The following is a 12,744-nucleotide window of genomic DNA, read 5'->3' on the forward strand; positions in this document are numbered from 1 at the left end:
GGGGGAAGGAATGGGACCAGCAAGAAAATCGGCTTCTTACTCAAGTTAAAATTAGATCTTTTTTCACCATAACATTTCAGAGTTGATGTTTTCAGTCAGAAAAAGCCTCCAAAATTTATTAACAAGTAATAAGTTCTACCAATAAGGATGCCAGTAGTGTAAACTTTTTCAACTTTCAAAATGGTTGCGGTAAGGGTTCTGAATACTTAAAAAAATTGGGATTTAATGGAATTTTTAAAACTATGATGCTGATACAAGTCAGACAAATAACATTTAAATTACATTTTTATACATGATTCAGTTCAAATTTCTCTTTTTAAATCTTTTGTTCTAATAATTCAAGATGATTGTATTATGACATATATTGCAGCTGCTTAGTCTTGACGGATTATTTGGAGTGGCTAATATTCACTGTACACTTGGCCTATCCTATGTGACAATGGAGAACATTGCCAATCTAGACCAGGGCTAACATGGGAGCTTCCAGGTGAAACTCTACCCCTATCCTTTCGAATAAATGGAGTGGTGAGAATTGAATCTACACATCCTCGCTAAACTACAATCCTCCCACCAACCTGATATGATTGGTTATCACTAGATTTTTTAAAAAAAATGTTTGAGATTAACATCCAGTAGTAACTCTGGCAAGCAAGTGACTGAGAAATGAAGTAAATACTAGTTTCCTGCCATTTCCCTGGAGATCTTTGACATTATGGAGAGAGTTTGGAGTAATCTGTGAAATTGATGGCAATTGATCTTAATGTGTGTTTGCTATCTGTAATGTACACAGATATACTTTACCTTTCTGAGCATTCACTGCTAGAGTATTACTACTATATTTGACAGCTTTGTTCAAGAATTTCAGTGAACGGAGTCCTTGTTTTCCATGCTCTTGTTCATCTTTCTTCGCAGCTTCCAATGCTATTTTTTCTTCTTCCTTTCTCTGCAATTCTTCTGTAAAATAAATGACAACAAAAGAATTTCTGTCAAATTAACACTCAGATTATGAACAAACATCAAGTTGGAAGATGTTTAGTGGTCTGTTTAGTCAAAGAACTGAACACATTTAAATCTTCACATTCATTTTTGTCTACTGATACACATTCGGGAAACAATAACAACTCCAGGTTTTCCAAAATCAGGGAGAGGGGTGGCTCATTTGGAATAGGACAGCGTGAAACTGTGGGGGATGTTGCAAGGGGAGGAGGGCAGTCAATTGATTAACGGCAAGGCGGGAGACTTCCTTCAGGGACCCCTTTTCCAAAGCTAGATATGTCAATAGGGCAGAGTACCCATGAAAAAGAGGGTCCCACACCACCTAGCAGGCTGGTGGCAAACCCAAGAGAGTTGGGATTGCCTCCCTGGATGAGGAGACCTCCTGTCCACAACTGGATGAACACTTAAGGCCCTCACCTGAAGCACCACCTACACTGTCCTACCCGAAACTTGACTGAAGGGACATACCACACTCTTCTGATCACATGCAGCCATTCCCTCACCTCCAGGCTCAGAGAAATTAAATTCTACCCACCATTTCCAGTTTATTACTACATGCTTAGATGGTTAATGCAGCTGCTGCAATATCCTACCTTGAATCTGAAGGATACGGGAGATGTCAAGCCCTTGGCTAATTCTGAGAATTATCAAACCATATTCAAAATCAAAGGCATCACTGTAAAATCAGAAACAAGCTTCAGAACAGCAAAATATTGCACTGAAATGTACTGTGCTATCATATTTTGTCTTGAAGTTAGATTTTATAAATGCACTTTCATGTAAACAGCTTTACGTGAGGTATTCAAATCAACATATTGTCAACAATTTTTTTTCAATTGTTAATGGAAAATCTTGCAGGGCTGAACAACATGTCTGAATTTCTGAAATGGACTCCAGACGCCAGATGTGCAAAGCTCCATCCTGAAAATACAAACTTAGAATATTTCAAATACAGTATTTGCATTTCTGTTGAATTCAACTCAACAACTGTCCTGTCACTGGCTGTACACGATTAGTATTACAGCAAACATTTTATTAACCAACACCTATGGGACCAGGCGTGTGCCAGTAATCAAATACTCCAGTTGATCAAGAGGTCCACATAATCAATGTAAAAACACACTAAGTAATAGAAACAATACACACTACACTTTATTTACAGCATGAATCACAATAATAATGCAACTTTGCTTTAAATAAAACTTACTGGCAGAGACCCTTCTCACTTGTGCCCTCAACTGCTCAACATCAGGGGATCATGATAATATGTAAAACTTCTGATATTTGAGACCTATCATTTTTTACTTAGAGTGTGTTGGTTTGTAAGGAGCTGCTTTAAACAAAGTTTACTGTATTTAGCAAATAGGAAAACGGACAGATCAGGAATCCTGCACTCTGCTGTTTAGAAGTTGGTGGCACCATTCACAAATCAGTATTTCAGAATTTCTGCAATCTTCTGAAAGGTGGTCATGATTTGGAAGCCTAAATCACAATTTGTAATTGCAGACTGAATCTACAATCCAAGATTCACAAGAGCCTCAAATGTGCTTTAAAAGGGGTTTTCTCCATTTACAGTTATGAAATGCTAAAGTAATCCATCACTATGTGAAAGTGATTAAAAGTACTGTTTCTGGGGAGGAAGAAAATTCTCTTTGCCAGGCACGTAACAATACCACATTTGCTCCCTTACATATTACTAGAGCAAACAGGCTGATCAAGAAATGTACGGTGCTGAGAAAATTAAGCAAGATTGTAAAAGGATCTATCCACAAACAACATTACAGCATAGGAACAGGCCCTCCAAGCCGGACCGACATGCTGCCAGCACACTAAAACCTTCCAGGGACCGTATCCCTCTATTCCCATCCTATTCATGTATTTGTCAAGACCGCCCTTTAAAAGTCACTATCGTATCTGCTTCTACTACCTCCTCCAGCAGCGATTTCCAGACACCCACCACCCTCTGTGTAAAAAATTTGCCTCGTACATCACCTTTAACCCAGTCTCTCACACCTTAAATCTATACCCCCTAGTAACGGACTCTTCCACCCTGGGAAAAAGCTTCTGACTATCCACTCTGTCCATGCTCTTCACAACCTTGTAGACCTCTATCAGGTCGCCCCTCAACCTCCGTGTTCCAGTGAGAACAACCCAAGTTTCTCCAACCTCTCCTCAGAGCTAATGCCCTCCACACCAGGCAATATCCTGGTAAACCTTCTCTGTATCTTCTCCAAAGCCACCACATCCTTCTGGTAATGTGGCGATCAGAATTGAACACAATATTCCATATGCAGCCTAACTAAGGTTCTATAAAGCTGCAACATTACCTGCCAATTTTTAAACTCAATGCCCCGGTTGATGAAAGCAAGCATGCTATATACTTTGTTGACTACCTTCTCCACCTGCATTGCCACTTTCAGTGACCTGTGTACACCCAGATCCCTCTGCCTATCAGTACTCATGAGTACTTACTGTATATTTTCCATCTGAATTAGACCTTCCGAAATGCATTACCTCACATTTTTCCAGATTAAACTCCATCTGCCATCTCTCTGCCCAAGTCACCAACTGATCTTTATCCTGCTGTTATCCTCCGACGGTCCCCATCGCTATCCGCAATTCCACCAACCTTTGTGTCATCTGCAAATTTACTAATCAAGCCAGTTACATTTGTCTCCAAATCATTTATATATATTACAAATCGCAAAGGTCCCATCACTAATCCCTGAGGAACGCCACTAGTCACAGCCCTCCATTCAGAAACACACCCTTCCACTGCTACCCTGTCTTCTATGACAGAGCCAGTTTTTGGTCCATCTTGCAAGCTCACCTCTGACCCCGTGCGACTTTACCTTCTTTATCAGTCTGCCATGCAGGACCTGGTCAAAGGCCTTACTGAAATCCAGACAGACAACATCCACTGCCCTACCCTCGTCAATCACCTTCATCACTTCCTCAAAAAAAACTCAATCAAGTTAGTGAGACACGACCTCCCCTTCACAAAACCACGTTGCCTCTCGCTAATATGCCCACTTATTTCCAAGTGGGAGTAAAGTGTTGAAGAATCCTCTCCAATAATTTCCCCACACTGACGTAAGGCTCACCAGCCTGCAATTAGGGATTATCCTTGTCACCTTTCTTAAACAAAGGACCAACACTGGCTATTCTCCAATCCTCTGGGACCTACCCTGTAGCCAGTAAGGATACAAAGATTTCTCTCAAGGCCCCAGCAATATCCTCCCTTTGACTCTGAGTATTCTAGGGTATGTCGCATCAGGCCCTGGGGACTTGTCTATTTTAATGTTTTTCAAGACCCCCAATAGCTCCTCTCTTTTGATCTCAACATGACCCCAAACTATCCACACACCCCTCCCCAGATTCACCATCCATGAAGTCCTTCTCCATGGTGTATACTGAAGCAAAGCACTCATTCAATATCTTGCTCACTTCCTCTGGCCCCACACACAAACTCCCTTCCCCGTCCCCAAGTGGCCAGTGCCTCCCCAGCTACCCTCCCGTTCCCTACACATGTCCAAAAAGCATCACAGACAGTAGTTTTAAAGATCCTTAATCCTGTTGGCCAATGACTTTTCATGACCCCCTTTTAGCTCTCCCGACTCCTTGCTCAAGTTTCTTTCTATTTTCTTCGTGTTCCCAGCCTCCTAGCCTTGACAAATGCTTCCTTTTCCTTCTTGACTAGGCTTACAATATCTCTCGTCATCCAAGGTTCCCTAAATTTGCCATACCTATCCTTCATTTCTACAGGAACGTGCTGGTCCTAAGTTCCTTTCAACTTACATTTGAAAGCCTCCCATATACCAGATGTTGATTTGCCCGAAAACATCTGCCCCCAATCTACATTCTTCAGTTCCTGCCTAATATTGTTGTAATTAGCCTTCCCCCAAATTAGCACCTTCACCTGACAACAGTTATCTTTCAGTCAGTACCTTAAAGCTTACCGAATTACGATCACTGTTCCTGAGCTGCTCCCCTACCAAGGCATCGACCGCCTGGCCAGGATCATTCCCCAGTACTAGGTCCAGTACAACCCCTTTCCTAGTTGGACCATCTACATACTGTTTCAAGAAGCCCTCCTTGATGCTCCTTACAAACTCTGTCCCATTCGCACCCCAAGCACTTAGTGAGTCCCGGTCAATATATGGGAAGTTAAAATCACCCACGACAACAACCTGTTATTTTACATCCTGCCAAAATCTGCCTACATATTGGTTCTTCTATCTCCCGCTGGCTATTGGGAAGCCTATAGTAAACCCCAAACATTATGATTGCATCCTTCCTGTTCCTGAGCTCTACCGATATTGCCTCTCTGTATGAGCCATCCGAGGCGTCCTCCCGCAGTACAGCTGTGATATTCTCCTTAACAAGTGCAAACCCCCTATCCCCTTTACATCCCCCTCTATCCCGCCTGAAACATCCGTGTCCTGGAACGTTAAGCTGCCAATCCTGTCCCTCCCTTAACCAAGTCTCTATAATAGCAACAACACTGCAGTTCCAAGTACTAATCAAAGCTCTAAGTTCATCTGCCTTACCTGTTACACTTCTCACATTGAAACCTTGTACTTCCCTTAAGAACAGAGCCAGCCGTGGTGCCACCAGTCTGGCTGCTGCTGTTATCCCCTGACAGGTCACCCCCACCCCCTTACAGTATCCAAAATGGTATACTTGTTAGAGAGGGGGACGACCACAGGGGATTCCTGCACTAGCTGCCTGCGCCTTCTAGCAGTCACCCATCTATCTGCCTGCGCCTTGGGTGTCACCACATCTATGATGCTTTCTGCCACCCTCATGATCTAAGTGCATCCAACTGCCGCTCCAAGTGACCAACCATTTAGACATATAAGGTTCAAATTCAAAGAAAACAATTAGAGTTGTACAACTTACCACAGAAGGATCTGCACTATTAAAAGTCAGTTAATGATAACAGCAGTCTTGAACTTCTTCAGCATAGGTTATTTCAAGGGAAGTGACAATGGTAGAATTAGTCAATCCACTGAGCTAAAACAGTGACGACTGCATTGTTTGCACAAGCAAATCATTTCACACATTCACCCAAAGAATTGAAAGAGTAAAAAGTGAGTTAACTGAAGTTCTTCTCCAGAAGACAAATTCCTTTAAAGTCTAAAGGTGTCAATGATGCCAACACGTAGCTCTATATGCTCCATAGAAAACTACCCTAACACAAAATGTGAAAGGAATGCTGTTAGACAGACAGTCACGTGCATAGTTCTAATCTAATAGTCAAACATAAGCTGAATTTTGAGTGGATCCCATTCTATTGCATATTCAAGAGAGAGCCCACCTCACCAACCAGACCTGAACTGCAGGATGATCAAAGTTACCAACCGCAACCATAAAATAAATCAACAGATCCCAAAGGTTTTGCTTTCGGATAGCGAATTATTTTTGGATTATATAAAAACGTGAGCAATTGTTGATGTTGCTCAATGAAAAGTCACTACTTTTAAGAATTATAAATCAACCATTGCAAGAACTACCTACTGCAAAATGCCAACGTAATTCTCAACATCTTGAGGATTAGCGGTACGCCAGTCTCTCTTGTATCCAATCACAAGTGTATTTGGTTTCATTCGACCCAATCCAGAAGCCTAGTGGAATACAAGTAAACTCTGTCCAATTAAACATTTATGTTAAGGTTGTGAAGGCTTCACAGATTTCACAAAGAAAGCATAATTTTCTTCAGCTCTTCCAAAGGAGATTGCCATTTTAAAATTATATTTGATATGAAAACCAGCATCTCTGTAATAAAACATTAGATAAATTGGCTCTTAATTTTATATATCAAGAAATGTTCAAACTAAGTAAATACAGTACACTGGCTTTTTCATGTTAAATCATTGCAAATATTAAGCATAGTTTAACACATTTAATAACTTATCAAGATGAACTTCACCCGTTGTATTAAGCCAGTGCTCATTTATTCACCCTTTTAGTGTGGCATTCAGAATGAACGAACAATGTGCAAGCTTTTTGAAAGCAATATGACTGTTACCTTTAGCATCCTGATGTATGACTGAGTTACGAAACCAAACGTACCCAAGTAGTGCTATTTAACTGGAATACATGATACATTGTAAACAAACTAAGTTACAAAACGTCTGGAGAAAATAGAGCAGAAAATAAATTGGGCAATGAGATGAAAGTTTATAGGGTTTATACAGATGTTAGAATTTTGTAGTTCTTTGATGCCTAGAGAAAACAGATCAATAATCATATAACAAAGAAACAGGAGCAGCAGTCGGTCATAACCTTTGAAATTGTTCTGCTATTCAAGGAGGTCATGGCTCTCCTTCTACTTTATCACCATTTTCCTGTAAAATGCCCAGGTGCCTTGATGTGGGTTACATAGAAATATATAAAGAATAGAATGCATACAAATCTATCAGTCTCAGGCTTGGGCATATTAAACAACTGTACCTCCACAGCTCTCAAGGACAGAGCATTCCGAAGATTCACCACCTTCAGAATGAAGGCATTTCTCATCTCAGTCCTAAATGGTCTATTCCCTTATTTGGGCAAGAAGGCACAAGGATGCAGGATCACGTTAATAGGGAGTAGAGCCTTGAATTCGGGTGTAGGCACACTAACATTAGCCAGTGCAGACTGGAATAACTCCAGAGCCCAGTATCCTGTCACCAAGTCACCATTTATTTACATGTAGAAAGTTTTTGACACTTGTCCAGGTTCATCAGAGCTAGCTCTCAGTGAGCAGAACCTCTAACACTCCTGTTTATATGTTTCCCCCACCTCAGTCAGTCCCCTAAACTGAGGAGATTCAAAGTCCTGTTTATGTACTGTTTTTGGTTACCCCCACACTACTGCTTTATAATGGTATTGCATACTTGCCCCCACAGCACCTGGGTGTGCGTGTGCGTGTGCGTGTATATAGGGACTCAGTGAAGACATGACTGTGCAAATAACTTTATTCAATATTTCCACCACCAGGAAAAACACCAGTGTGGCCATGGATCCCGTAACAAGTAAAGTCTAATAGAAGCAATACTTATGTGAAAAAAGAGAAGGGGGAGGTTGGAGATTAAATCAAAACGTTCCTGTTTGTATTTTTTGTGCAAATGCAGGAGTCAGTAAAAACACAAAGTGCAAGATAGTTGCATTCGACAGTTCCGCCACAAGGAAAAACGCCCATGCGACCAGACAACCAAGAACAAGCAAAGCTCAAACTTGCAATGCTTAGGTTGAAAAAAAAGTGAAGGTGGTGGTTGGGGGATTAAATCAAAACACTCTTGTTTGTATTTGTCAGCTAGGGCACCCTGATTGGACCAGATTAACAACCCCAATAAGGAACTCATTCTACGAGGTCCACTTGGCTGACCTGGTCACTAATACTACATCCCTCTCCCTCTAAATCTGGGGAAGTAGGCTCATTTTCTTGTAGCCTCTCACTTTCTCACTGGGTCCAGTTCCTCCGACACAGCCTCAGATACAGGTGTCCACTGGCCCATAGCTCGCCTCTCGCTCCCGTACTGTGTTAGAAGAAATTCATCCTCCTCTTCAGGCGGTAAAGGCATTGAGGCTGCGACACCCACTGTGTCCATATCAGACTCCAAGGTTTCTCCATGGAGAGAACCCACGGGTGCGGAGCACATTTCCGGCTGTTCAGTGGCGCCATATATGTTTTGCTTTTGCCCGATTTGAGAGTTTGCAGCTTTCATCTCGTCCATGTGCTTGTTCAGGACAACCTCAGTGACCCAAATTTTGTATATTACGGGTCCTGACCTCTCATCAATCATGCCTTTTACCCATACAGGGCCATTTCCATGCTTTCGGCATCAAACTTCATCCCCTGAACTAAACCGCCTCTCTCAATTAGCAGGGTCTTGTGTATGGCAATTGCGTTCCTGATGCCGTTTCAGCCTCCCCATACCAGGTCCAGGAGGGTCAGATTTAACGTGGTGTGGAGTCTCCTCCCCATTAGCAATTCTGCTATAGTCTATCCCTGTAGTTGCATGAGGTGGTGGTCTGACAATCAAATAGGAGCCAACACAGTTTGGTATCAAGCGAAACTGAAGGCTGATTCTTGAAGTCTGCCTTCAAAGTCTAAACCGCTCTTTCTGCTAGACAATTGTACGTACGGATAGCACAGAGCTGTCTTTACATGCCGAATGCCATTTGATTTTAGGAAATATTCAAATTCCCTGATGGTAAATGATGGCCCGTCGTCTCTGACCAAACCATCCAGAAGTCCAAATATTGCAAAAGATGCTCACAGTTTTCGATCATCACCCCGGTGTTTGACAGATGAATTCTATGCAGGTCCAACACTGAGTGGATATCCACAATGACTAAGAACTTTGAGCCCATGGAGGGGGATGGTGATGGTGGCTGCTAGCAGTAATTTTTGCCTTTGTTGGTACTGTGTGCATTGCCCTGCCAACACAGCTAGGTTGACATCCAAGCCTGCCCATCAGACATAACTTCTCATCAACCTCTTCACTTTGGAAATCTCTGATGATCCTGGTGGAGTTCAGCCGGCAATCTTTGTTCAGAATAAATCACTCTCGCTTCCCAGTATAAAATGCCATATTCTATGCTGATCTGGTTTCGCCAGGTCCATAAAGGTTTCAATTCTGGTTGTGATGGCCCTTTGATTTCCCCCTCACCACCAGATGTTTTAGCTTTGCCTGGGCTAGATCTTTTTGCATCCAGAGACTGATATTATTAGCTGTGACTGGAAGGGTGTCCAGAAAGTTTAAAACCAAAACGGACTCTTCCAGTGGCAGTAGCACCGGTGGTATGTGCAGGAGGCAGCTCAAGGTGCCTGCTGCTGAATGGTGTTCCAACTTGCAACTGTACACACTTACAATGACAGCCCACTGCTAAGTTCAACCTGAACCTATGGGCAGCTCGCCCCGGTCCTCAGTAGCCCTAGCAGGGGTTTGTGGTCTGTCACTGTTACAAAATTTGCATGCATAAAAAGGTGTTCCTGAAAAACACCTGGCTATTTAATTAGGACATCACTCAGGCAGCCATTTTCTAATCGAAAAACGTTCAGCCAATCAAGGTAAATCTTTCTCAACCAATTCCATCCCATCAGGCTTGGGCCTGAACCTTTCACTACAATCAGTGGTAACTGAACCAGCTGCTTCTCATGAGTAGTTACAGGTGCAGCCTTAATCTGTACAGGTTTCCCGATATAGGTTCTCAGTCTACCCGAGGTCTGTGCAAATTTAATGGCTGAAGTCCGGAGCAAATTTTGTTAAGGATTGGTTCTGCAATCACTTATCCAGCCATGACTGCATCATCCTCCATTGGAACTAGGTGACCATTTAACCCGGCGTTTATTTTGATTGTTTCTAATTTGAATGTTGCTCAGCAATTTAACTGCTCCAAGCCAGATGTAGGTAGGCTTTCTAGTGTGTGCACTCTCCTCGACACTTGCCTGTGAGTTCTCTTTCCCAATTCAGACCTAGCTGGTCTCCACTGCTGTCTCGAGTCTGCATTCGTCAGCAATTACAATGGCTTGCTGGCCTGGATCCTGAAGAAAATGTTAACCATTTGACCAAAGTTGCTTTGTTTTAGGGTTTTGCTGTGGTCTGACCTAGACTCCCTCTGCTTAGGACTGGTCCTGAGTGAGGCAGAATTAGAATTAGCTTTATTGTCACGTGCTCAAATGACTACAGTGAAACATTTAGAAGTTGCCATTTACATCACCATTTTAGGTGCAAAGGTACCGAGGTACAGATTCAATTTTTAGCCCGGGGGGGAGGGATTAGAAAAAATAATGAAATACAATGCCCAAAATTACAAATCATAGGAATGGATTTGAAAAACAAAAAAAAAACAAATTTCAGAACAATCCTTCCAACCCAGTCCACACCAGAGAGACAGCCATGCCAGGCCAAGAGGCGACAAAGCTGCCACACTGATCGCCATGCCGGGTATGCACTGAGGCCGAGAGTCCGAGTCCATGCCAAGGCTGGGAGTTCAGCACATCGCCAAGAAGGAAAATTTAAAAAAAAAAAGAAGAAAAAGAAATGGACAGAGCAGATGAGCTCTGACTGAGAAGTCCTACTCTATTGCTATCTTGGATCTGTATGCAATTGCTTTCACTCAAGTGACGTTCCCCAAGATCAGCTGGCCTGGTGAGGGTGTCCACTTCCATCAGCATACCCTGTAACTCATATGCTCCACTTGCCACATTTTCTAATAACAAAGCCAGTTGTGGTGCCTGTTTGAAGTCCATTTGGGCTTCAGCAAGAAGGCGCTTCTGCACGGGTACATCATTAATTCTACATACCAAACAGGGTCTCAGCATCTCATTAAGAGCTAAACCAACTCGCATGCCTCTGCCAGTCGTTTTAATCTCGTTCAAAATACCTATACAGATTCCCCTGGTATTCAAACTGCTGAATAAAACCAATAGCATTTCAAAATTAGAGGCAGCTTGGGCTAGTATAACATTCCTTAATTCTGTCACCTCTTGAAAGGTTTTAGCATCTGGTGCCTCTGGGAAGATTAGGCTCCTAGTGACTGAAAAGGTGCAGGTCCACAAGTTGTCAGAAGTACTTGTTGCTTTTCATCTGCCCCAGTGTCATTTGCCCTGAAAAAATCATGCAGTCTTTCCACATACTGGGCCCAGTTTTCGAAGACGGGTTCGAACAAGTCAAGCTCCCCAAATAATGGCATGATGCCAGAAACGCTTATCCTAACTCAAAGACAACTGTTCCAAGTGAATTTCTTCAGGCACACATGCTTTTCTTTTGTTACCACAGAAGCCGGTATTCCGTCACCAAGTAACCCTTCATTTATATATGCATACTATTTGACACTGGTCCGGCTTCATCAGAGGCTTCTCTCAGAGTGAGCAGACCCTCTGACACTCCTGTTTATCTGTCAGCCAGGGGAGGAAGGGACAATTATTAAAACTGTGTGTCAGCTGACAGGGTCAATGTTTACAAACAAACAAACACAGTTTTAAGACTGAACTTGGGCTCAGTATCTGAATGCCTCTAGCATCAACAATAAATCAGATGAATTGTCAGCTCAAACAGAAATTCATACAGATGATCTAATTGCTATTATGGGATGTGGCTACAAGTTACCAATGCATGGATCTGTATATTCAAAGGTCAGACATATTCAGGAATGTCAGGCGGTTGAAAAATGACGAATGGCTCTATTAATACAAAATGCATTAATGCTGTAGTAAGAGATGATGTTAACTAATGTTCAAGGCAGAGTCAATTTGGTTGGAACTAAGAAATAGCAAGGTGCAGAAAACAGTGGTAATGTAAAACACACAGTATAAAACCAAGGAATTAGAGATGGGTGTGTTACAGTACAATACAGTAATCATGAGGGATTTTCCAATCTCTACACAGTACTACTTGGATTTACTCAGTCTAAATGGTGGAGGACTAACCATTTCCATGTATTGCAATATGCTGCAGGAACCAGAGGGGTTCATTAATAATCTTGTTATAATGAAGTTTTTAAGGAGGGCCATAAAAGAAAAAAAAACACTAAATTTGAAAATTATGTCATTCAATTAGAAACTAGGTCTTACATCTTAACGGAGATCATGTAGATGAGAGACAAACTGGCATGGTGGTTTGGAAAATTTCATTTAAAGATATGATAGGCAATGGCTAATATTTAAAGAACTAATACATAGTTTACAGCAAAAATACACATTCCTTTGATGCACAAAACCCAGCAGGAAACCATTCCAACTGTGGCTCACAAAAG

At 42.1% G+C, this 12,744-nt stretch overlaps 1 protein-coding gene across 7 annotated transcripts in view; it reads right to left on the bottom strand.

Moving 5' to 3' along the window:
* Positions 1-12,744, bottom strand: part of slc12a1 (solute carrier family 12 member 1) — a 124,411-nt gene that overhangs the window by 32,352 nt on the left and 79,315 nt on the right. For all 7 annotated transcript variants that reach the window (XR_007265647.1, XM_048617150.1, XM_048617147.1 and 4 more), the window contains 3 exons: positions 6,517-6,623; positions 1,590-1,672; positions 802-954 (listed from right to left, as the gene is read on the bottom strand). Coding sequence is in view for 6 of the 7 variants with exons in the window: in XM_048617150.1 (XP_048473107.1) it covers positions 802-954; positions 1,590-1,672; positions 6,517-6,623 (343 nt within the window). In the remaining variant the exon portion in view is untranslated. The remainder of the gene's footprint in view (positions 1-801; positions 955-1,589; positions 1,673-6,516; positions 6,624-12,744) is intronic.

The sequence above is a fragment of the Rhincodon typus genome, chromosome 36 (genome assembly GCF_021869965.1).
Source record: "Rhincodon typus isolate 14 chromosome 36, sRhiTyp1.1, whole genome shotgun sequence".
In the NCBI taxonomy this organism is placed as follows: Eukaryota; Metazoa; Chordata; class Chondrichthyes; order Orectolobiformes; family Rhincodontidae; genus Rhincodon; species Rhincodon typus.